Below are 24459 nucleotides of genomic sequence, written 5' to 3' on the forward strand. Positions count from 1 at the left end.
TGAGGAGCTCGCTCATTGTCACCAGCCAATGACGTGGGGCTGAGACTGGAACGTCCCCTGCGTGCCGCCCAGGTGGCCTTCTCGCCCCCACTTCTGTTGAGCACCTGCCGTGTGCCGGGCAGCCGAGTGGCTCGTTTCTCTGGGCAGATGAGGAAATGGAAGCCCAGAGAGGGTGTGAAGTGGCTCCCCATGCCACAGTCTGGCAGACGTCTGCATGCTTTCTCTTTATGCTTTCTAGTGGGTTCGCGGGGTGGGCAGAGCTGCAGCTCTGAGACCAGGGTGTTGGCAGCCTGTGTCTCCGGAGGGCAGCGGGCAGGAGGAGGAGGTGCTGAGCACCAGGGCCTCCTGAGTTGTCGCCCACTGTCTGGCTCCACAGACCTGGAAGACATGTCAGTCATGGTCCTGCGGACCCAAGGCCCTGCCGCCCTCTTTGATGACCACAGACTTGTCCTCCACACCTCCAGTGACGATGCCAAGCGGGCACGGGTCTTCCATGCCTATGGTGAGTTCATGCACTCTACACCAGGGGGGCCTCAGTTTCCCCGCCAGGGGCCGGAAGGCAGGCTCTGCTTTGGCTTCCAGGTGTCCAGGGGTCAGAGGAAGATCAATGAGATGTGGCAGCTCTGAAACTGGCCAGCTGGCATCATTTTATGGGATGAATGAATTTAAAAAATATATTTTAAGCATGTTTAGACATTTTTAGTAAACTTGCAAACATGCACAAAAGCAGAGAGAACAGTGTAATGCACCCCCATCATGCCAACCACTCAGATCCAACAGTTACCACTGTTTTGCCCCTGTTGCTTCATCTACCCCGTCCAGACACCATGGCCATTGTCCCTATATAACTCAATGTGCATCTCCTGAAAAAATAACAAAGAACAGAAAAACAGCTATCACGTTACATATCCACAATGCCCTTGTCACAGGACAAACAAGGATATAAAACACCTTTTAAAAATACATTTGTGTACAAGTAGTAAGATGCTCATTTTTTAAAATGTCAAATAATTTGGAAGTATATAAATATGTAAAATATGAACATTCTCTATCTTAAAGTGATTTTTCATGTTTCTCCTGACCGTCTTCTATAAGCACGAAATGAATCTTCTTGTGTGTGTGTGTGTGTGTGGTGTGTACATATTCTACCCTCCAAACTGTCTCTTTCACAGGATTATACAGCCGACACATCTTTCTGTGTGGTTACATTGCTCTGCTCCACTCTCTTCCAGAGCTCCCAGTTTGGTATTCTCAACTAGGCAGGGGTGTCATTTCTCCAGTCCCCTGAACACACAATTGTTCGCAGTGTTTTAGTTTGCCAACACTATAGGTTCCTTGAGGGCAGGGACCTTGCTCACAGCCATCTTGCATCTAGAACCATGCCTCGCAGGTGCATGGGAGGTGCTCGGTCAACATCTGTTTAATGAATGAATAAACACCCGTGAACACCCTCGTACATGTATTTTGTAGAAAAGTACCCAGAAGTAGAATTGCTGGCTAGGGGTAAATATGGCTTTGATAGATGCCCCCAAACTGCCATCCAAAATATCTGAACGGCAGTCTTAGGAAGGAACGCCCCTTTCCCCTGGCCTTGCCCTTGCTGATTATCAAGCATTTTTCTCTCCTTGCTGGTGGGAAGGGAAAGGTGGGGCTGTTACCTTGCTTGCGTTTTTCGGTGAGGTTACACAACCCTTCCTTCATCCCTCCTGCTCCCTGGGCTCCCTGGGGAGTCAGGGCCACCCTTTTGGTCCCCTTCCAGGTCCCAAGGACTCGTGTGAGGACTACAGGCACGTGCTGGGCCAGGACAAGGTGGCATACGAGGTGCCCCGCTCCTACAGGGACGAGGAGCGCTTCCTCGTGGAGGGCCTCTCCTTCCCTGATGCCGGCTTCACGGGGCTCATCTCCTTCCACGTCACCCTGCTGGATGACTCCAACAAGGTAGGGGTGGCCAGGGCCCAGTGGGGAGACGGGCTCTGCTCCTGGGAGAGATGGGCACCACTGGCATGAGGGACTTCAGATTTCTTTGCCATCCTGATGGCACCTCTAGAAACTGAGAGATGCAAGTGGCTGCTCAGGGGCCACGTGGTCCTTGAATCACCCAGGTCTCTGGACTCCGAGGCCAGTGCTCTTTCCCCTTGGCTCCTTCCTGCTAGGATTTCTCTGAGGCCCCCATCTTCACGGACACCGTGGTGTTCCGCGTGGCGCCCTGGGTCATGACGCCCAGCACCCTGCCACCGCTGGAGGTGTACGTGTGCCGGTGAGTCCGGGGGCACTGGGTGCCCTTCTCATCCAGGGGGTCCCTCTGGCCCCTAGACCCAGCTCTTTCCTGAGCCACTCTCCCTGGGCTTGTCAGTAGGGTGAGGAACAACACGTGCTTTGTGGACGCGGTGGCGGAGCTGGCCCGGAAAGCTGGCTGTAAGCTGACCGTCTGCCCACAGACCGAGAACCGCAATGACCGCTGGATCCAGGTACCGTGGCCACCGGCAGAACCCAGAGGGACCCTGTCCTTGAGGGAGAGGCTGGTCTGCCCCCACCAGGGAGCAGGAAGGAGGCTGCTGGGATGATCCTGGAGGAACTGGGCCTCAGGGTCCCCAGGGCTCCGCTCTTTCTAATGCCAGACCTAGTGCTTCCCTCTGCTCCGAAATTTCTGGAGACCCAGACACACACTGACACTGGCTTCAACATCCACTCACACCCATGGTGTGGGTTAGGCACGGGGCTGGGCCTGGAGGAAATGGCAGAGGCACAGGACACGCACGCCCTGGCCTCAGCGGCCTGGGCCTGTGGTTCTCAAGGAAAGTGAGTTTATCCCCCTGGTAGTATCTGGAAATATTTTTGGCTGTCATGCTGAGGAGGGTGGTGCTACTGGCTTCTGGTGGACAGAGCTCAGGGATGCCATCAAGAATCCTACAGTGCACAGGACAGACCCCACAAGGAAGAACTGTCTGGCCCCAAACGTCAATAGCGATGAAGCTGAGAAACCCCGATATGGTAAATTATTGTGACAAAAATCCCCACTCCTACAATCTAAGATGTAGCAGAGGTGCCAGCAAAGTGCAGCAGGGTTTGGAAGAGGGTGTCATCACCTGTCTGGGGGATAAGTGAACACTCCAGGTGGAGGGCCTCTGAGCAGAACCAGATTAGGTAAATGGGTGGCTAATGATTGCCGCTGTTTATCAAGAGCTTACTGTGGGCCATGCATAGTATCATTTCGTCTTCTTGACAGCTCCCTGTCACTACCCACCTGAGGAGCACTTGAGAGCAAATGCCCAGGGCCCCAGAGCTGGTAAGGGTGTGCTGGGACTCAGGGGATGGTCCTGGCTGAGGACTAGCATGTGCAAAGGCCCAGAGGTGGGAGGCGTGAGAAAGACTGTCTCGTGCTCCTGTTGGTCAGGGCCAAGTTTCTGTGAAGGGCAAGATTTGAGGTCGGAGACCTTGAATGACAAGCTAAGGAGCTTTCATGACTACAGGGTCATCGATGAGGTGGTTCAGGGCAGGACCCTGGAGGAAGATGGGCTGGGTTCAGATCCTGGCTGCGCTGCTGACTGGCTGTGTGAACTTGGACAAATAACTAGACCCCCTTGTTCTTCACTTTCCTCATCTGTAACATGGAGTGATAACTGTCCCTCTGCATAGGTGTGTCACAAGGATCAATGGGAGTAATATTTATAATGAGTGTGAATCAGAGCCAGGCACGTACTAGGGAGCCTCTTGGATGTGTAGTTCACAACGCTGGGCCATCTTTGCCTCCACGCCCAGAGGCGTCAGGATTGACCCGGACGTGTTTACAGGTCTGAGAAAGAGGCAGGCCTGAACCTCCTCAGGTCCCCTCAGCCCAGCTGTCAACCCCTCATAACCATCTATGAAAGCCAGAGGTGCACGCTGATGCCCAGCAGCCCATCTGTCCAACTCAGGCCGTCCCGAGCTGCTCTCTGTGTCCACTCAGCCCTGACCCAGCACGGGGACACCACCATGGTCACATCTGTTTCTCATTCATTCCCGGCCTGTCTTGCTGTGTGGCTCTAGTCAAGTGCAGCCCTATGAGCCTCCAGCTCCTCATCCACCCAGTGAGCATCATGACCCTTGTCCTTGTTGCCCACTAGGGCAAAGCAGGCCAGGGGCAGAGCCCTCCTGTGAATAGTGTTCCCCGAAGCGCTGAGTGCGAGCAGGCAAGGGAAGCTGCCGCCGGTCCACAGCTGGATGTCTGTCGTTCACAGGACGAGATGGAGCTGGGCTATGTTCAGGCACCACACAAGACCTTCCCAGTGGTCTTCGACTCCCCCAGGAATGGGGAGCTGCAGGACTTCCCTTACAAAAGAATACTGGTGAGTGGTCCAGGCTCGCAGCCCAGGCCTGGGGCCAAGGGACGCTCCCCAGGGACATTACCCTGAGGGCCACCCTGGGGTGTGGCATGCAGAGGGCAGCACTGGGCACCCATTCTCTAGGGACAGGAGTGTGGGTTGCCAGATAAAATACAGGACAGGCCCAGTTACATTTGCATTTCAGATAAACAATGAGTAATTTTGGCATAAGTGTGTCCCAAATGTTGCATGGGACATTACTTATGCTAAAAATATGTTTATTATTTATCTGAAATTCAAATGTAACTGGGCATCCTGTATTTTTATTTAGTAACTCTGGTGCCTAGATGAGGGAGGTGAGACAGTGCAGCTGCTAAGAACAAAGGCTTTGGAATTAGAACAACCAATCAATTACATGCTGTGTGACCTTGCCTGAGGGACTTCCCCTCTCTGAGCCTCAGTTTCCTCATCAGTAAAAATGATATAGCTCTGGCCTCACGGGCATTTGTCAGTCTTCTCTGACACCATCAGCGGATATTACTATTGCTAATGAATATAATTGTGAATATGGTGGTTGCTGACCAGGACCTCCTTGAAGAAAGAGGGGAGAGTCCCTTGGTCCCATAAAGGATGGGAGGTCCCTCCAGCCCCTGACCGGATCACGGTGGTGCTGGAGCTCTCACCAGGCCCTCACTGCTGTCTAAGTTCTCTCTAAGAGGTGGCCTTGGGGAACTTTCCCCTTCTCCAGAGTTGAAAGACTGAGGCTCAGAAACCCTTCGCCAGCCTCTTGGTCCCCAAGGACAGGCTGCTCTAGAGTAGCAGAAATCTGCTGGTGGGCTGGACTTGGCGGGAAGACCACAAAGGAAGTGAGGGGAGGCCATGGTCTCAGGCTCTGTGTTGAATGGAGAGTGTAGGTGCAGCCAGGGCCCTCTCTGCTATCTCCCTGTGACCATGGGGAATAACGTGCCCTAATATGGCAGCAGGGCCAGAGGAGCTGTATATTTCCCAGCTGCGTGCATGAAACACTGAATAGATCAGACCCCCTTCTTTGACTCATCATTTCCATCTGAAGAATGGGCAGCCACTCCTGCCCTGTTTTTAAGGAGCTCAGGGCCCAGCTAGTTGGTCCAAGCTCTTCCTGGTGTGCACCCCCTACCGGCCTGATTCAGTTTCCCCCACCAGGGTCCAGATTTTGGCTATGTGACTCGAGAACCACAAGACAGCCCTGTGAGTGGCCTGGACTCCTTTGGGAACCTGGAAGTCAGCCCCCCAGTGGTGGCCAACGGGAAAGAGTACCCCCTGGGGAGGATCCTCATTGGGGGCAACCTGCCTGGGTGAGAAAGGAGCAGGGAGAGGTGTTCCTGGGGTGGGTGGTGATCGTGGCTGGGAGCATGAGGGGCTGTTCTACTGAATGAGAACCAGAAAGGAGTGATAGAATTGTAGCCCTAGAGATGGTGGGATGGGGGTGGGAGATGATGAGCTGTTCACCAGACACTATCCACACTTACCTGGGGAGTATGAGAAGCCAGGGTGAGCAGGGACCTAAGAACTCATTCAGTCCAACCCTTACATTCCATAAGTGGGCCCAGAGAGGGTGAGTGACCTGGTAAAGGTCACACAGAATGCAAAGTTATGGTTAGACTTAGGTCTTTTGCTTCAGGAAATAGAGGTTACTAATAGCAGTATATGAATTAATAGATACAGAATAAAAAGCTTCAAGTCTCAACAATCCTGGGAGAAATTGCATTTAAATCAATTTGTTCATACTATAATGTAAATGACTAACATCCGCTCTTTTCCTGAGAGCAGGAGAAGGGAGGTATAGGACATAAAAGTGAGATGGCAGTAACACACACAGACACACACACACACACACACACACACACACACACACACACACACACACAGAGTTACCCATTATTTGTTATTCAGCATGTGACACAGGGATAACAATGGAAAAGAAAAGGGATTATGTGGTGATGGTTATCTGCTGTGGAATAGGTCAGGACATTGAGCCAACCAAATTCAGCAAAGCAGTTAGAACAGACTTGTAGTCAAATGACAGGTGAATTAAGAAGCTTTGGAGGCCATTCATTGCCCTCAAAAACAAGATCCCACAGAAAGAGGATGTTTGGGCATGCCATTAAATATTTTTCCAGAAGACAAAACAAAAAAAGGGTTCAAATTCACAAGGATAAAATGGTGGGGCTGTGAGCGCCCTCTGGGATGGTCTTGTCCCCCTCTCTCCCGACTGGTGTGCAGGAAGGCGAGGCTGCAGTGAGAGCTGTAAATTAAGCTCAAAGAACAACCCCTGGCCTCGGGATGACATATGGTAGTGAAGTCAGTCTCTGGGAAAATGTGAGGATGGGTCTGAGGCTGATTCTGACAATTTGCCTGGATAGCAAGACCTGGCAAGTCCCTGACTATCGTGCATCAGCCTCCCCAAGAGCTCACCCTGAATGGAATTTTCAGATATATTTATTGTCTTTCCTGCTTACAAAAAGCAAGGCGTGTTTTTGTTTTTGTTCTGAAAAATAAGGTATTGCAGAACTTTTATTTTTTAGTTAAGCAACATCTTTTTAACCCCTTGGGCCCCAGGTCCAGTGGCCACAGGGTCACCCAGGTGGTGCGGGACTTCCTCAATGCGCAGAGGGTGCAGCCCCCCGTGGAGCTCTTTGTGGACTGGTTGGCTGTGGGCCACGTGGATGAATTTCTGAGCTTCGTCCCTGCTCCCGATGGGAAGGTGAGGACTTGGGTGACGTGCCTGTCCCCAGCATCCAGGGGATGAGCTCCAGGGGGCCAAGCTGAGGCCAGGGAGCTCAGCCGAGTCTGGTGTCTCCACACAGGGCTTCCGGATGCTCCTGGCCAGTCCCGGCGCCTGCTTCAAGCTCTTCCAGGAAAAGAAGCGGCAGGGCCACGGCGGGGCCCTCCTGTTCAAAGGGGTCATTAGTGGGTACCAGTGCCGTCTCCCTCATCCCAGCTTTCCTGCCCCTTACCTCAATCCAGACACAGTGTGGCTGGAGAGCGGGATGGCACATTTGAGAGCAGGGATGTCCCCCAGGATTTGGGAGCCCTTACTCCTGCCGCTGCACGCCTTACCCACCAGCCACCCTGCCGTGGCTGGGGCAGAGCTGGCAGGGGGTGCAGGGTGGATGACGGGTTTGGGGAGAGCACAGACAGATGGACACATGGCCAGCTTTGTGGGCCTGTGACCAGTGCAGTTGGTCAGGGCCCTCTGCTCAGAAGGTCCCATGGATTGGGCTTCAGTGTTCTGTGGTTACTGTCTTGAAATCCTTGGTAATTTGTGCTTATCTGCTGCGGCTGAGTCCTGCTAGTCCACTCCTCTGCCCCTGGAGCCTCAGCCCCCCGTGGAGGCCTCCCTCCAGCTCTGCCTGGCAACACTGCAGCCCTCTACCTCCAGGGCAAGCTGGCCATGGGGAGTGGTGGGCGCCCATGCCCCTCAGCATCTCAGGGTAGGGCCTGGCATCCGTCATCCCTGTCCTGGACTGCACTGCCATGGGGCATGTGCCAGGTACCTAGCACATCCTGGTGTGATCGCGAAACCCACATTTGCCAGAGTTTGGGGCGATGGGACTGTGGGAAGAGGAGAAGTCTGGCTGGATGAGGGTCCTGGGCTCTCCGGCTGGGATTCCTGGCATCCAGCGGGCTATGCACATATGCCAACTCCCAGGCAGGGCTCCAGGCACGACAAGGGTCTACACTTAGCATGCTTGCGTCCATGTGCCCGAGGGAGTGTGACATCAAAGGGCAAGCAGCAAACCCACCATGACAGGGCAGGAGGGAGATGTGCTGAGGAAAGAAATCCTTTATATTTTAGTGCCTTTCATGGTGCTTTTTCCTGCCCTTTGAGTAAGGGACCCCACATTTTCATCTTGTCAGGAGGAACCCTGAGAGGGACCACTGGCTGGGGCTGGAGTGGGTGCCCAGGCTTGCTAGAAAGGCTCAAATTCCATCCCCGCCAAGACTGCATGAATCCTAGAGGAACCTTCCTCCATCCAGGACTCCCAGGGCTGCGGGGCAAAGACCCTTTGGCCAGGGGGATTGTGGATTTTTCTTGGCCTCATGGGAGGTAAATAATGCCCTGGACCAAACCTATCTCTGAGATGGAAGCTTCTGCAGAACTGAGAAGCTCACAGGTAGAACTTCCCACGATTCTTTCTCCCCACTCCCTACAGTTACCCCATCCCTACCACTCTGGAGCCCCGACTGCCAAGTGGAAGAAATAGGTCCTCCCAGCCCCGCTGCTCCCTTAGGGGCCCTGACTAAACTCTTTTGAGCCCAGACCCATCCTCAAAACTCCTCAAATCTAAATTTTACATACCAGGTGGGGAGAAGGCCTTCATCTTGCCTGGAAGTACCAAACTGACAGTGAGCAAGGCCCAGGGAGAGGCTGAGCCATTTTTCCAACCGCCCAGCTGGGAAGGAGAGTGCAGGGATTCACAGCTGTTGTGGCATACACAGCCACCATGCTGCCCTGGGAGCTGCCCCGGGGCAGTGACCATGGTGACCCAGCACACCCCACTGCTCACCTGCTGTGTGCCAATGCCTATGCCCATTACCCCATTGGATGTCAGGGAGCCTGTGAGATTAGTCTCATCCCCTTCACCTCCATCACACCCAGAACTCAGGGAAGCTGGGGAGGTCACAGGCCCAGAGGTCTCAGCAAGAATGCCATGGAGCTGGAACTGGACCCCAGCTGTGTCATTCCAACTGGGGTGGAGGGGATGCTGGGCCTGTAGATGGGCAAGTATGCCCAGGGAGCCCTCTCCTTTCCCTTGGTCAAAGCTTGAGGCCCTTTGTGAGCACTGGGCTTGGGTTTGAATGACAAGCCCTCCATTTCCTAGCTTTAAGACCTTGGGCAAGTCATTTTACCTCTCTGAGCCTCAGTGTCCACATCTATTAAGTGGGAATAATAATGCATACCTTGTGGGCTTTCATGTGGGTTAAATGTGCTGAACTTAGAGCCCTGAGCTCAGGGTCTGTGCACAGTGAGGCCTAATAAACGGTAGCTGTAAGGATGTGAGCCGTTGGCTCCAACCTCCCCTTCCCTGTCCAGGCCCGTCTCCACAGACACCCCATCAAGCAGGCAGGCAAGCAGGCCTGCAGAGGACCCCTTTGCCATGCAGTCACCCCTTGGAGGGCAGGGACAGGGTCCAAAGATGTCCTATGGGGCTGGCACTGATGGACAAGTGGGTGCCCCAGCCCCACCACCATCACCAGCCAAAAGAAGCGGAATCATTACCCAGTGTGCTGGGCGGGGTGTAAAGTTCCCATCACTACTTCCACCACTACTTCCAGTGCACTCGGATGAAGATCTGAAGTTAGTAGCGCTGCAGCCACCTGCCCCTCCCCCTCCTGACACACCCAGACTTGCACGGAGACCAGCCTGAGCTCTGCTGGGTAGTGCCTCCCTGGGGCCCAGAAAGGCCAGAGAGCTGCTGACTCAGCAGGCCAGTAGCTGTGAACTTGGCCTTTGCTTGGCAGCTTCCCAGACTAGATGGTCCTCACTGCCGTCATTGTCCCTGCCTTCCCTTCACGTCTTGGTCTTCCTCCTTCCCAGGTAATGAGCAGGTCAACACCATCTCCATCAACCAAGTTCTTTCCAATGAAAACCTCATCAGCTACAATAAGTTTGTGCAGGTACAAGGGCCCGGGCTTGTGAGTGGAAGGTGGGCATGGCTGGGGACAGAAATGGGGATGGAAGTCTGAGGCTCATGGTTCATAAAAGCTCAGCTGGAACTGGCCCAGACAGAGGGGCTCTAATCCCCTCTTTTGACCCAAGAGATATGGGCATTAGCCATGAGTATGTGAGGAGGACAAGCATTCCAGGCAGAGGGAACTGCACAGAGAATGGCCCTGAGGTAGAACAAAAGGAAATGAAATATCTGAGAATGAACCAAGGAGCTGATGTGATGTGAGGAAAGGCCAGGTCACATAAGGACTTGTCAGGCATTAGTGCTAGGACTCTAGCTGTGGCCCTGAGTGAGATTTGAAGCCACTGGCAGGATTTGACTTAACGCTTTGAAATAATCTCTCTGCTGCTGTGTTGAGAATGTATCGATATTTCACAGCAGATGGTGCGAAGTGGTGACATTAGGTCCTCGCAGGGAATCCCTGGATAAATGCAGGAAAGTTAATTGGGAGAATAATTACAAGGCATGGCAGGATTTGAGGAAATTCACGAGGGGCCACCAGTATGCCAGGCCAGGAAGACAGGCACTGTCACACCCCTAGGCCTGAAGGAATCAGGGAAGGGACCTGGTCCTGGAACCTTATGTCCCTGTGGTTTTACGGTTGTTATGAAAAGAAGGCTGTGAGACAGGAGCCGTGACCTGCACAGCCGAACCACAGGGACCTGGCGGGGAGGACCCTGCCAGAACAAATAACCCCACTGCACTCCCCTACCAGCCCCCATCTCGTCCCAGTGCCCCCACTGGCTGAACCCACCCAGAAGCCAAAGGGCTTGGGAGCCCCTGATACCCGAGGGCCAGCCTGCCAGGGCACAGAGCAGAGGAAAAGGGGTGCGGTGGGGTGGGAAGACCAGAAGCACCCAGCACGGGGTCATCCAAGAAGCAAGTGCCAAGATGGACGAAACATGCAAGGGTGCCATTAGGGGCAATGCCTGTGCCAGGGAAGAGGAAGGGAGTTGGAGGAGGCAGGAGAGGAAAGGAAGGCTCGGGGGAGGCAACCCATACTGCCCTGCTGTGCAAGACAGCTTCGGCAAAGCTGTGTGGGCTCCGCCAAAGTCAGCCGTGAGAGGAGGTCCCCGTCTCCCAGAAACAGGTCCGCCCGAGTATCATTGTCGCACCCACGCATGCAGCTGGTCGGTGGTGAGACCTCGGCCGCAAACACGGGAAGGGTTTCAGAGCCAAAGCCCAGCAGCAAGGGCAGGCCCCTGGTCAAGTCCACTCCCGTGGCTGGAGGTCTGTGGGGAGCCTTACTGTGGCTGCCTCATGGGCCAAGGGCAGAAGAAGCAACGAGACTGGTCGGGAAGCCACTGCAGCCACCAGGCGGGAGGGGACAGCCTGTCAGGTGGAAGCAGTGGAGGGCGCGGGAAGAGGCCAGAATGGGGCCGGATTGTAGAGGCGCCCATGGGACTTGATGATGGGCATGGAGTGGGAGGGAAGGAGGCATCGAGAGCAACAGCAGGGCTCTTGCTCTGAACAGTGGGATGAATGGTGGTGACATTTACAGAACTGAGGAACCCTGGGGGAGGAGCAGGTCGGGCACAGTGTAGAAATGAAGATTTGTCTTTAGGCACATCCTATGTTATGTGGCTGTTGACAGCCTAGGAAAGATGGGGGGTGTTGGCGATCTGGGCACGTCTGAGCTTGGGAAAGAGGGTGGGCTGTATAAAGTGGCCTGGGAGATAGAGGTTTGGGAGTTGTCTGTGTCTAGATGATGTATTAAACCATGAGACTGCAGGAGATCCCCTAGGGAGTGAAGGATCTCGGGAAGGGAAGAGGGTCAAGGATGGAACACTCATTTGAGCCCAGCTAGTGGGATAGTTCTGTGAGCGGTGGGACACAGGGCGGGTGTATTTTGATGAAGGGGCACAAGTATACATGGAGAGGTGACTCATGGACACTTGACATGATCTCTTGCACCCTCTCAACACACACTGGCAAGTACCCCAACACACTGGGGTCCCCGTAACACACACAACTCCCCAACTCTGCATTCTTAGAGCTGCATCGACTGGAACCGCAAGGTGCTGAAGCGGGAGCTGGGCCTGATGGAGCAGGACATCGTGGACATCCCCCAGCTCTTCAGGATGGAGAGGAGAAAGGCGGTGGCCTTCTTCCCTGACCTGGTGAGACCACCATCTGTGACTTAAGGTTTCATTAAGTTCAGCTCCAAGGCTCTGGTTGCTGCCATGTTTGGGATTGTGACGGCTGCTGGGGGTGGCAGAGAGAACTGAGGATCCCGTGGCGGCCAGCAGAAGGGCTTCCCATTGGCTGGCCATCATGGTCAGTACAGGATGCTCATTGGCCAAGCCCGTGGCTCAAGGGCTGTCAGGGAATAGCCCTTCCTCCTCCCAGGGTCCCACTGGAAATGTGCAGAGTGACAGGATGATTGCATGAGGCTGTGTGTGTGAATCACACATCCTCAACTGGGAGCTCGGATGCGCATTCTGCTTGCTTCCTCCCAGCTTGCAGCTACTCACCCACCCCCCATATATTTAGGGCACCCTGTTGGAGATACAAAGATGATGAAGTCTGCTCCCTGTTCTCAGGGAGCTTCCAATCTAATCTGGTGTGGGGGGAAAACTCTTCACCTCTCTGAGGATGCGCCCCAATGATCTGCTTTGTATAATAAAGTGGCGTGGCAGTTAAGAGGTGGCATGAAGCGTTTCCGGCCTGAGAGGTAGGACTGGAGATCCAAGAAGGCTTCATGGAAGAAGTGGTCATTGATTGAGCCCCGAGGGCTTTTCTTCTGTTGCTTCTAAAACTTGGAGCTGCATCTGGAACACCTGGATGATTGGGGACCCCTCACCCGAGGTGGGATGTGGGGGGTTCTGATTCAGCAGGCAGGTCTGGGGGTAGGGCTGAGACCCTGATGCCTTTCTGGCCCAGGTGGCGCTGATGCCACTGCGGACCATGCTTTGAGTGGCGCTGCTGTAGATCACCCAGCTCCCCTCCACATCCCCTTCCCCTCCATCTCCATCCCCCAGAGGAACTCAGCTTGCCCATCATCAGAGCCTTACAGGGAACTGTCCACACTGCCATTGCTTCATCCCCCTTCCTTCCTTCCCCATTCTGGCTTTTTGCCCTCCTTGATTACCCCACTTGCAAAGCCTCTCATCATTTGCCTTCCTTCCTGCATGTTTAAGGCAGCCTTGCAATTATTATGTATTCGGGCTCAGGGCACCATGCGCCACCACTTGAAGGAGAAGGGCTGCTGGCGCACGTTGGTGCCGCAGTATGTGCCCCCAGAAGCTTGTGCATGGGTTCAGGTTCTTGTGTTTGCAAGAAACAGGGCTGCCCAGGCCGGCTCAGCCAGAACGGGAGATTTAACAGAAGAATGCCATGAAAGCTGTGGGCAGGGATGGCTGCAGTGGGCGTGTCAGGAGGGCCTGGAACCATCTCTCGTCTACATCATTCATTCCCCCATACCTTCCTGTCCCCAGAATGGCTTCCTTTGCTTCGCTGTCCCTGGGGACAAATATGAATATGGCCACATATAGATACAGACATATCTGACTTGACTGTCCCAGATGTGAACCTCAGATACCAGAGAGAATCGGATAGGTCCAGCTTGGGTCACATGTCTACTCTGGTCCAATCAGCTCCTGCCTAGGAGGTTGGGATTCTTTTTTTCTTTTTGATATATTCTTAATTTTTTTAATATCATATTTTTATGAAGTATAGTTGATCTATAATATTATAGACTGCAGGAGATCCCCTAGGGAGTGAAGGATCTCGGGAAGGGAAGAGGGTCAAGGATGGAACACTCATTTGAGCCCAGCTAGTGGGATAGTTCTGTGAGCGGTGGGACACAGGGCGGGTATACAGCAAGTGACTTGGCAGTTACCTGCATTATTAACTGCTCACCCCACTAGGGCCGATACAGTCAACGTAGACACATGTCACAGAGTCATTGACTGTATTCTCTATGCAGTACTTTCATCCCATGACTAATTTATATCATGATTGCGATTCCGTGCCTCTTTATCCCGTGACTGCTGGGAGATAGGAGGTTGGGATTCCTAGCGCAAACAAGTGGCCGCCACAATCCACCAAGGAGGGCAGTCGCCACCAGAGAAATACGGTGTCACTATGAGGCTGCAGATGCTGTCATGGGAACACGGAGCCAGAAGAGTCCTTGCCAGCCTGGCTCCTCTTCCCCTGCCGGGAAGGGCGCAGAGCTGTTTTCAGGGCTGCACAAAACACACACATTCCCTGCCGGGCACATTGCAGTGTCAGGTGGGAGCTGATGATGAAGACCTGCCCCTGACCTGCGACCCCGCGTCTCTGCAGGTGAACATGCTGGTGCTGGGCAAGCACCTGGGCATCCCCAAGCCCTTTGGGCCCGTCATCAACGGCCGCTGCTGCCTGGAGGAGAAGGTGCGGTCCCTGCTGGAGCCACTGGGCCTCAACTGCACCTTCATTGACGACTTCACCCCATACCACATGCTGCACGGGGAGGTGCACTGCGGCACCAACGTGCGCCGGCAGCCCTTCTCCTTCAAGTGGTGGCACATGGTGCCCTGAGCCCGAGCCACCCACCACCCTCTCCCCCTGGGGTGGGACATCGGCCTGTCGGGTGATGGGGACTGAGACAGGCCCCAAACAATAAGCATCAGGAGACCCCAAGATTCCACATGGAACACGGAGGGTGACGTCCCTCTCAGAAGCCTTTTCCCCGGAAGTGTGCATGCCTCCCCTCAGACTTGATTCCTCCTGGCCTCCCAGGAAGAAAGACCTCATTTCCTGTGGCCTCTCATGTGGACCAACGTGACCCAGGGGGGTGCCTCCAAACTTCTCCCTTCATACCCCCCAAGTCATCCATTTGGGGCCTGATTCATTTTGGGGTCTAGAAACATCATACATGTCGTCTGCCACCCTGGTCTGTGTGTCCTAGTGGAGGGGAGACCTGCGATCCTGCTGGGGTCTGAGCGCCTCTCTCTCTGCAGGGGAGCAGCCTGAAAGCCCAATTCCTCCGCCCAGGAGAGAACCCCCCCCCAATAGCCTCACCCTCAGGGAAGGAGCTGGGGGCCCATTTAGACCAAGGTTGAACATGATTTCAACTGCCAAGCTCCCAACCAGATGTTAAACTCTGTACCCCTCCCAGTACCCAGCATGAGCTTTCACATAGTAGGTGCTTCTAGATGTGTGTTGTAGGAATGATAGTTTCCCTTAGCCTTACAAACACCCCCTCATCTAACATTCAGGAAGCCTGGAAAATCATGGAGATGACAGTATCTGGGGGGAATTCCTGGGAACTAGGAAGCTGTGGGTGCCAGGGTGAAAACATCCTTCATAATGCATAGGGCGCTTCACTGGCCCTGGGGCCGCTGTCTGCAGGACAGGGGTCCCCTAGCAGAATTGGTCCTAGGCGTTCTGTTTGCCTCTGGTCAATGTTTCCCTATCCTGGAGGGGCCAGATCCCCTGAGACAGCTCACAACAGGACAGCTCTCAGAATGAACCACTCTGGTGCAGGAGGAGAGAGAGAGAAGGGGGGTGGTTTTCTCTAGATGTGTGTCAGTTCACATGTGTTCTGTTTGGGTCCAGCTGTATTTCTATCACTGGCTAATAAATCTACAGAAGCATGGATGCTTGGGGTCTAACTGTGGCCTTCCTTTGGGATTGGGGCGCGACAGCAAGAGCAGAGGAGTTTCTTGCAGCCGAGCATTTGCCTGGCCCTTGAAGGATTTGGGACTGACAAGGTTGCTTTGTCTTGGCCACGGGGTAAGTTAGGGCTGCCACACAGTTGCAGTGATACAGATGCATGAATCCAAGCCCAGGGGTTGAATGCCAGGCTGCCAGGACCGAGTGGCAGGGCGAGGGCCTGGGCTGTGGTCGGAAGATTGCGTTGTGAGTGTGGCAATGCGGGAAGCCAATGGGTGTGGAGCATCGGGAGGCCTGCTGGGTGCCCTTAGCAGCCTCCTTCTTTCTGCCCATGGGCACCCATAGAAAGCCAGGTGGGCTTGCTTCAGAGGCCCAGGAAATCACACCCTCTGCTCCTCGCCCTTTCAACACCCCCGTCTCTCTCCCGGAGGTGTAAAACAGAAGCACACTCAGGCTGGCCCCAGGGCTGGGGTGCTTCTGGGTGGTTGGAGAAGATGCCACAGCCTTCTCCTAATACCCACTCCTTACCACAGTTCACTTAGATTCCCAGTGCTCCACTTACGGCCAGATTTTATCCGAGTAAGCCCACCTCCAAAGGAGGCTGAGACAACGGAGGGTGCCGAGCATATCACACTTTTTGAAAGGGTTTGGGGTGGGGAATGGGACTCTTTAGAAGCCAAGTGCTTCAAACTGGGGGAACTGGGATGAGTTTCCAAGCAGGTTTTTCTCATCCCCAGATGCCCTCAGACTGGCCGCAAGGCTCTGGGTGGATCCAGCAGAGCCCTGGAAGCTTCTCACTTTCCAGTTTGCCTCCTGTGCTCTATACTGGTGTGGGTGGGACAACTGGGCAGGCTCAGGAACCTAACCCAATGCAGAAAGGAAGCAAAATAAATCCTTGTTTGGGCCACTGACAATGGTGTTCACCTGTCCACCGGTGAAGGATGCAGCCTGTGTGTTTGTTTCCGACTGCCGCTGTAACAAATCACCAACCTTAGCACCTTAAAACAACATAGATTTATTATCTTACAGTTCTGGAGGTCAGGAATCTGAAATGGGTCTCACGGGCCGAAGTGAAGATGTCAGAAGGGCTGTGTTCCTTCTGGAGCCTGTAGGGGAGAATTTGGTCTCTTGTCTTTTCCGTCTTCTAGAGGCCGCCTGCATTCCTTGGCTTGTAGCCTCCTCTTCCATCCTCAAAACCAGCAACATAGCATCTCCGACTATTTCTCTTCTGCCTGCTTCTTCTACTTATAAAGCCACTTTTGATTTCATTGGGCCCACCTGAATAAGCCAGCATAATCTACCATCTCTGGGTTAGCTGATTGACAACCTTAATTCCATCTGCAATACTGGAATGTAACATAGTATAGGTCAGGTCCTGGGGATTAGAACATTGTCTTGCCAATGGGTTTCAGCCCCAGGCGAGTTCACTTATGGATTCAGTGTGGCAAAGAAATGATCACAGAACGTTCTTGGGGTGAAAGGGTTCTACCCAACTTTATTCCCACACTGGCAGGTTAGTCACTAGAATCCCGTTCACTCAGAGCAAGTCTGCATGCAGCAAGCTGGTCTCTGCCTCTGGGCCTCTCTATCCCTGCAGCCATCTCAGTCTCTGTCCTCAGCACCGCCACCACACCAGTGTGGTCTCTGCTCTCCTGCAGCCTAGCAGCCGTGCCACCATGTCGCCCAGAGCACTGGGCAGAGCTCTTCATATAGAGTCAATAGCAATGTATTGCCCACATGTGTGTAGTGAGCTAGCCAACCAGGGCCAGGTGAGAATCCTGGCCATAGGAACCTTCATTTTATCCACAGATGTGGACATTTTGGGGGGCCATTATTCTGCCCTCCCCAGCCAGCTAGGCCCTGACTGGACTTTCCGGCCTCCATGAGCTGGAGCACACATGTCCCCTCTGAAATCCAGCTTGCCTCCTTGACGAGTGTCACTTGAGGAGTCAGTAGGAGAAAGATGCCAGCAGTGGTGCTCAGTCCTGGACCCTTGGTGACATTGGGCTGAGACCTGTGATCCCAGGGTGCAGTCTGATGGCTCCTAAGAGCGCTGGGGGCTGCTGCACCAAGTCTGAGGACAAAGGTCGCCTCACTGGCCATGGACTTTCCAGATGGCTGCTGGTGGTGCAGTGCCTTGCCCCTCCCAGGGCCTGGTTCTCAGGCCTGGAGACCCCCGGAGGGACCACAAGGAAGCCTGGGTTCTTGTGGGGGAAATCCCTCTCCCCACCCAGCGCTACGGTTCCTCCCACACAGAGGTCAGCCTGGGCCCTCGGAAGGTCAGGACCGTGGCCTGAGGGGGCCTGAGGCTGCCAGGAGGGGGCAGTTATTTATACCCAGAGAAAGCTTGACACCTTCTGTTTATTCCTCATTCCACACTTAAAATATATTCACTGAGCATCTACTGTTTGCCAGGCAAAGCCTCCAACCACAGGAGTTTCCATTTAAGGAGGAAGCAGGTAAAGAAAATAACTAGAAATCATGACAAGTGCTGTGAGGCAGGAAAGTGGGAGGCAGGGCATAAAGTGGGGGCACCTGCTTATCTGGATGATGATCTTCACCTCTCAGAAGAGGGTCGTTTGGGCTGAGATAAAAGGATGACACAAGCTGTGAGCAAGCAGGGAAACCCTTCCAGGCACTGGGAACACCATGCGAAAGGCTGAGGGGAGGGGCAGGGAGGTGGGGGTGGGGGAGTGACTGCAGAGCAGCAGGTTGGAGAGACCCACACAGGTGGACAGGGGCGGGGCTGGAGTGGGTAAAGGAGGACCAGGCTGGTTCCCTGTAGCCCCACTGTGCCCCTCTCAGAGCATGCTGCGATCTCCTGCCTCCTCCCCAGGGTCTGCCCACATGCCACAGTCCCTGGGCAAAGCGACATGGTGCGGTGGAAAGGCCATGCACTTCAGTCAGCTGATCCAACGCTGTGTGTTTAACCTTTTCAGCTGTGCGCTTAACCTCTCTGAATCTGTTGCGTCCTCTGTAAAGTGGGCATCACTGTGTCCGCCTCAGAGCCTGCATGGGGTTTAATGAGGTGCTTAGCAGCACAGTGCCTGGCACATAGTAAGCGCTCAATAAATGATGGCTGTGTCATGTAGCAGCCTCCAGACCCTCCTCAAGTGACTGCTGTATTTGCCCCTAATTCCTGCATTCTAATAGGGGACAGAGACCCTTTGAGACCAGAGGTCAGATTTGGGAGGAAGGGAAGGGAAGGCTGCTCTGGCAGCTCCTAGGTCCTCTCCTGCTGGCCTCAGCTACGTAGGGTTGACCCAAGAGGAGGTTCCGGCCCAAGGAAAGCCAGGGCCTGTCTGTCTTGTACAGATTTACAGCTCCCATGGCACTGGGCCCGCCTGACTCACGCTGTATTCAGAATTAGGAATAAGTAACTGCAGGGCCTTGGCAGGAGGCTGCCTGATCCTGTGGCCTCCTGCACCTTGGCTGGCGGCCCCGGAAGGTGGGAGTGTCAGGCGGGGGTAACTGGGGCACAAGGGGAGGATGGCCAGAAAGGACTTCTGGATGGCTTGACAGTCAATGGCAACTGTCATTTCCTATAAAGTCATAAAGTCAGTGTCATCCCACGTCTCCCACTCCGGAATGACACCAAGCATGAGCCACGTGAGGGCATGTTTCACACACTTTACGTGTGTCATCTCATTTGTGACACATGACAGGCTAGCAGGTTGTTCCTGTCACTACGATTACCAGGTATTATTACCCTCACTTTATTGACAAGGAAACCGAGGCACAGAGAAATGAAGGAACTTGCCCGGGTCACTGAGTTGTCAAGAAGGGGAAACAGATTTGAGCCTAGACGTGTGACCTCACAGCCTGGGTTCTTAGCCAGCCACGCCAGCGGTTCTCATGCACGTCCAAATCCCCTGGGAGGCTCTTGTAAACTAGCGGGGCCAAGTCCCCACCCTGGAGATTCTGTCTGGACGCTGGGATGTCGCACAAAGCAGCCAGGATTCTGCCATGCAGCCAGTGTAGAGCAGCGGGGGGCCTTGCCATATTCATTCATTCAACACTGTATTGGTGAGAGCATCTCTGCCCCTCCCCCCCTCCCCCTCTCCCACCTAGAATCTCACTTTCAGGGGGCCGTGGTCTCCCTTTTGTGGCAGCCACTCAGGCTGTGGTGGAACCTCCAAAAACCAGACCATTCCTGCTGCATTCAAATTTTCTTGCAAGGCCAGTGGTTCTCGGAATACACGTAAGATATTCCAGAAGAATCATTAAAAATACAGATTCCTGGGAGCCCCCTCCCCTCCAGCCAAGCCTCAGAGGTCTAGGAATCTGTATGTTGTAAAGCCTCCCAGATGGTTCCGATGGATGCCCGGGTTAAAACTCTCAACAGTGTCCTGGTTATCATGGTAAAATATCTGAACACAAAGTGACCATTTATCAAGAGGGGGGTCTTTGAACTCATTCTGGCATATTCCACTCTGTGGTTGATTATACTGCTTTTTAGCAAGAATGAATAGGAAATATCTCAATTTCCATAATTATTGAGTTAGAAAGAGAAGACACAAAATAATGTATGCAATATGATGTCATTATGATGACTGTGACCTCGAAGAGGCCCCCCACCTGTGAGTGTGTGTGTGTGTGCGTGTGTGCATGTATGCATATCATAACCATGTAGAAAAATATCAAAATACACACTAGGTTGTTAACATGAGTATGGCAGGGAGAAGGAAGGAGGTAAATAATGGATAAAAAAAAAACACTAAAAGGAAGTGTTATTTGGACACACGGGTGATTGCTTCAATAATTACATAATGTGTGTCCCCTGTAAAAAAGATTTTCTTTTTTTTTTTTTACTAAAAATGAGCTGCGCTTTGGACCAAAGACTATGACCACACTTGGAAGTTAAAATATAAGTTCAAGCTTTGGAGAGAGCACAAAGGGAAGATAGCCCTTCTCATATGAAGACCCTGGGAGAGGCTTCTTGCTCCGTGGGGCTCACAGTGTGGCATCTGAAGCAGACACTGTAGTAACCCAGCACCTAACAGCACTCAGGTCCTAAAGGAAGCAAACAGGGCATGTGGTTGGGAGCCACAGGTGACCTACCTCAGGCAAGTGGACAGGGAGGCCTTCTGAGGAGGTGACATCTCCGACTGGAGGAAGGAACCAGGGTGGAGAGAGCAGCTAGTGCCAAAGCCCTGGGTGGGGACGGGCTTGATGTATTCTAGAACCCCTGGGTGAGAATGTAGGGAGCGGTGGGGGGTACTGACATGGGATGATGGGGGAAGAGTAGGCAGGTCCCCATCCCGGGGTCTGGGAGGCCCCAGTGATGAGCGTGGCTGGTGCACTGAAGCAGTGAGAAGCCCTCTAAGCAGGGCGGAATGATTTGGCCCACATTTTTTTTTTTAAAGAATGGTCTAGGTGGGGAAGAACTTAGCGCCAGGATTCGGAATAAGGAGTGGGATGCGAGCAAGGACGTCAGTCAGAAGGCTGAGCGCTAGTTCAGTCACAGAGAAACATCTGTGTTCAACTCACCATTTGTTCGGAAACAAGTAGCAACAAGCTCGCTGATGGACCGGACGTAGGAATGGCGAGGCAGGGCCAGAGTCCCACATTTATTTCCTTACTGATCTACTATGAAGGAGTGAAAAAAAAAAGGTTTTGTGATGTTTCTGGGTGATTTAAAGGATAACTATGAAGGAAAAACCTATGTACTCAGCACCATTTTCTTTAAAAACCAGGACATTCCAAACCCTTCTACAGTCCCAGTGGTGGCCCTTCTCACCCCTCTCCCACACCCAGGGGGTCTCACTAATTTGAATTTGGGGCTTATCATTACTTTTCTCCTTTTTATCATTTTACCACATACACCAGTCTCTCTGAACTACCTACTGTTTAGATTTCCCTGTTTTTAGAATCTATATATCTGGGATCACATTCGTTGTGCTCTTCTATAATTTGCTTTTTTCATTCAACACTGTATTGGTGAGATCCATCCATGTGGCGTGTCACCATAATTTATTCCTTTTCACTGCTGAGTAGTATTCCATTTTATGAATGGAATTTAATAATACATTTTTCTGTCAATAGGTTTTGAGTTCTTTCCCATTTTTGCTTAACATACAGTGCTATGATCAGCATTCGTGGAGATATTTGCTGGTGTACACATTCATGAGTCTCTCTAGAACACATATCTGGAAGGTCTCTTGCTTTATTAATGGGAGAATGATAATGTGTCATGGAGAAAAAGGGAAAGGACCAGTTTGGGAGGAAGTATTCATTAAGGGAACTAGCTGTTCTAATAGACTATAAAATGTATGATGGCTCAGAGGCAGCATATTATTTCTTGCTCATGCCAAAGGTCTAAGGCAGTTCAGGTGTGAAAGGCAACTACCTTTGTGTATTGGGGTGGAGTGGGGGGGTCGCTTTGCTCCACACAGTCACTCAGGGACCCAGGCTGATGAGGTTCTGATGTCTTGTATATGAGGTTCCCATATACCTTGAGCCAGCAGAAAAGAAAAGAAAGGAAAGGAGAAAGCACACCAGCTTCCTAACCAGAAAGGGACACACAACACTTCTGGTTACAGCCCCACAGTGAGAACTCAGTGGGTGCCAGGGACTCTAGGAACTGTGGCCCTCATGTGGTCAGCCACCCGCTGAGTTGAGTCCACATTGTAGGCGCTACAGACCAGGGAAAGGGCTTCCTTCCTGACCACCAGCCACCTCAAACTCACAGGAGGAAGAGTGGGCCAGGAGACAATCTCCTACACCGAGCAGGTGTTTTGGGTCCCAGCCTTTATTTTCCAGCTGAAGTTCAATTTCTATTCACTTCATGTTATCCTACCGTAGAGGTTTAGAGTTGGCCATCTTCTCAGAGCCGTAGAGCACCAGCCCAACTCTGAGGTCCCTCTCTGCCCCTAGGACCAGACATGCTGCCATTCTAGGTCACACCCACTGGCTGAGAGCCATGGTACCTATTTTCCTGGAGAAATATTAATGAATCAAAGTGGAAGCAGACAAAAGCCCCTCACTAAGGGCCTGGTGAATGAGGAATGTGTGGGGGAAAGTGTCTGTCTGTCTCGCCTGCTTCTCTGTTTGTGGCAGTGAAGAAGCCGGCGTGCCAGTGCGGAAGTAGGCTGAGGTTTATCTGCCAACCTGTACCTGCCCGTTGCTCATGAGCGGGAGCTCTGCAGACGGAGAAAGGAACCAGGAGCCGATTCTCAAGCTCTCCTGCATTTAATTCATTCGATGTTTATTAAGCAACGTACCATGCCCCCCGGCAATAAGCGGCAATAGCTGTGGCAAAGTTCAGAGCATGGCTTTGGGGCCAAGCTGCCAGAGCATGTTTCCTGCCTTTGCCACTTGCCAGCTGTGTGATCCTGGGCAAGGTTACTTAACCTCTCTGAATGTTACTTTCCTCATGGTTTATAATGGGGATCATAATAGTACCTCAGGGGTTGTAATAGTATCTCAGGGTGGTGTTGTGAGTAGCATAAGAGATTGTGGGTAGCTGTTTGGCGTAGTGCCTAGCACTCAGTACACCACAGCTCTGTGGTGGGGGCGGGCACAACCTAAATCATTTGTCCAAGTAAACTAAAAAACAAATGTGTTTGGCTCTGAAGCCTCACTTTTTTTTTTTTTGCATTGCCACCTAAGGAGTCTCTTACCCACTTTGTTCTGATGATAACATTTTTTAAAGTTAAGGCTGGATACTTAAGAAGTCTGGCCACAGTAAAGCCCTGATGGACACAGTACTTTGCACCCACTAGGAGGTGGACTGTGGCGTCTCCTGTATGTGCATCCCGATTGCGTCAGCAGCCAGCCCCCTGAGACTTGAAGCTGAAGTAAGCAGTGGGCAGGTTGTCACAAGGCCTGAGCTAGGAGAGGAGCTGGGGTCCCTATTCCCCCAGTGTGCCACCCCAGCTCTGAGAAGCAGACCAGGGTCTCTTGGTTCCCAGCATTTTCTTGTTATGTTGGTGGTGAGGATTTGAGATGGCTCCTGATGGGATGTCAGGGGGCAGCAGTCACCCTCGGAGTTCCTGGAGAGGAACACAGGCTGGAATGCCCGGGGTGAGCAGTGTTGGCTTGAGTGTGTGACAGACGTGTGTGCTGTGAACAGCAGATAAAAGGGGACCGCTGCTCTGCCAACTCTCTGAAGCAGTGCCGTCTTTGAAGAGTTTAAGACCAATGTTAAAGTTCATTCCATAGTTTCTTTTAGGAACCCTCCTTGGGTCTTGAAACATCTCAGCATCCTGAGAAACTGCATCTCACTGTTAATTATCTTAATCTGAAACATCTCACTACAGAAAGCACAGCTGCCCCAGGCAGTTCCCAGGGCTCCAGCAAGCAGGGGCCTGGGCAGGGCAGAGCAGGGCATCGTTCAGAAATGAGTTTTTACCTGAGTAACACCATCCAAGAGAGCACCGGACAGTGCAATCATCATAGTTGCTTCTTTTCATTTTTTTTTTATACCTTGGATGCATTCCTCAAGGGATTCCAGGCCATTTGTAATAAGGAAGCATTCAGCAAACGGATAATTAAAAAGTAAAGAAAAAATAAAATACTGAAGCAGGAAAAATCTAACAAATAATGGTCATGGGAAAGGTCAAGTTCATGATTACAAAGACCAATCTAGCAAGTGGGGTTAAACTCAGAATTAGGATCGGAGCCCCCCAATAGGCCATGAAGGAAGGCAACTGGGATCAGCCAGTGATCTCTCACTATCAGGCCTTTGGGAAAGGACACGGGACAGTCAGTGGCCTCAGCCACACAGCGGCAGCAAATTTGATGAGATTTCTGAGGTCTGAGCCTCCGTTTGCCCGTCTATGAAATGTGAGCAATGCTTACTGTCCCCACTTATTTGAAGACCAGACCTGTGCCTCTCAGACAGT

At 52.7% G+C, this 24459-nt stretch overlaps 1 protein-coding gene and 1 long non-coding RNA gene across 5 annotated transcripts in view; one reads left to right on the plus strand and one right to left on the minus strand.

Moving 5' to 3' along the window:
- The window catches only part of PADI3 (peptidyl arginine deiminase 3), a 31058-nt gene extending 15460 nt beyond the window's left edge, over positions 1-15598 (plus strand). For all 3 annotated transcript variants that reach the window (XM_037000092.2, XM_037000093.2, XM_073233286.1), the window contains exons 6-16: positions 377-502; positions 1760-1938; positions 2154-2257; positions 2357-2468; positions 4218-4325; positions 5484-5635; positions 6900-7044; positions 7148-7250; positions 9883-9962; positions 12010-12135; positions 14303-15598. In XM_037000092.2, coding sequence (XP_036855987.2) covers positions 377-502; positions 1760-1938; positions 2154-2257; positions 2357-2468; positions 4218-4325; positions 5484-5635; positions 6900-7044; positions 7148-7250; positions 9883-9962; positions 12010-12135; positions 14303-14536 — 1469 coding nt within the window. In that variant the 3' untranslated portion in view covers positions 14537-15598. The remainder of the gene's footprint in view (positions 1-376; positions 503-1759; positions 1939-2153; positions 2258-2356; positions 2469-4217; positions 4326-5483; positions 5636-6899; positions 7045-7147; positions 7251-9882; positions 9963-12009; positions 12136-14302) is intronic.
- A 4547-nt stretch (positions 15599-20145) lies between these two features.
- LOC140848827 (uncharacterized) overlaps positions 20146-24459 on the minus strand; it is a 30557-nt gene continuing 26243 nt past the window's right edge. The window contains exons 3-4 of one of the 2 annotated variants that reach the window (XR_012130022.1): positions 21104-21199; positions 20146-20626 (exon numbers count right to left, since the gene is read on the minus strand). This is a non-coding gene — a long non-coding RNA (uncharacterized lncRNA). Of the gene's footprint in view, positions 20627-21103; positions 21203-24459 lie in introns of both variants that reach the window. The other variant, XR_012130021.1, reaches the window with a different exon arrangement.

The sequence above is a fragment of the Manis javanica genome, chromosome 4, assembly GCF_040802235.1.
Source record: "Manis javanica isolate MJ-LG chromosome 4, MJ_LKY, whole genome shotgun sequence".
Classification (NCBI taxonomy): Eukaryota; Metazoa; Chordata; class Mammalia; order Pholidota; family Manidae; genus Manis; species Manis javanica.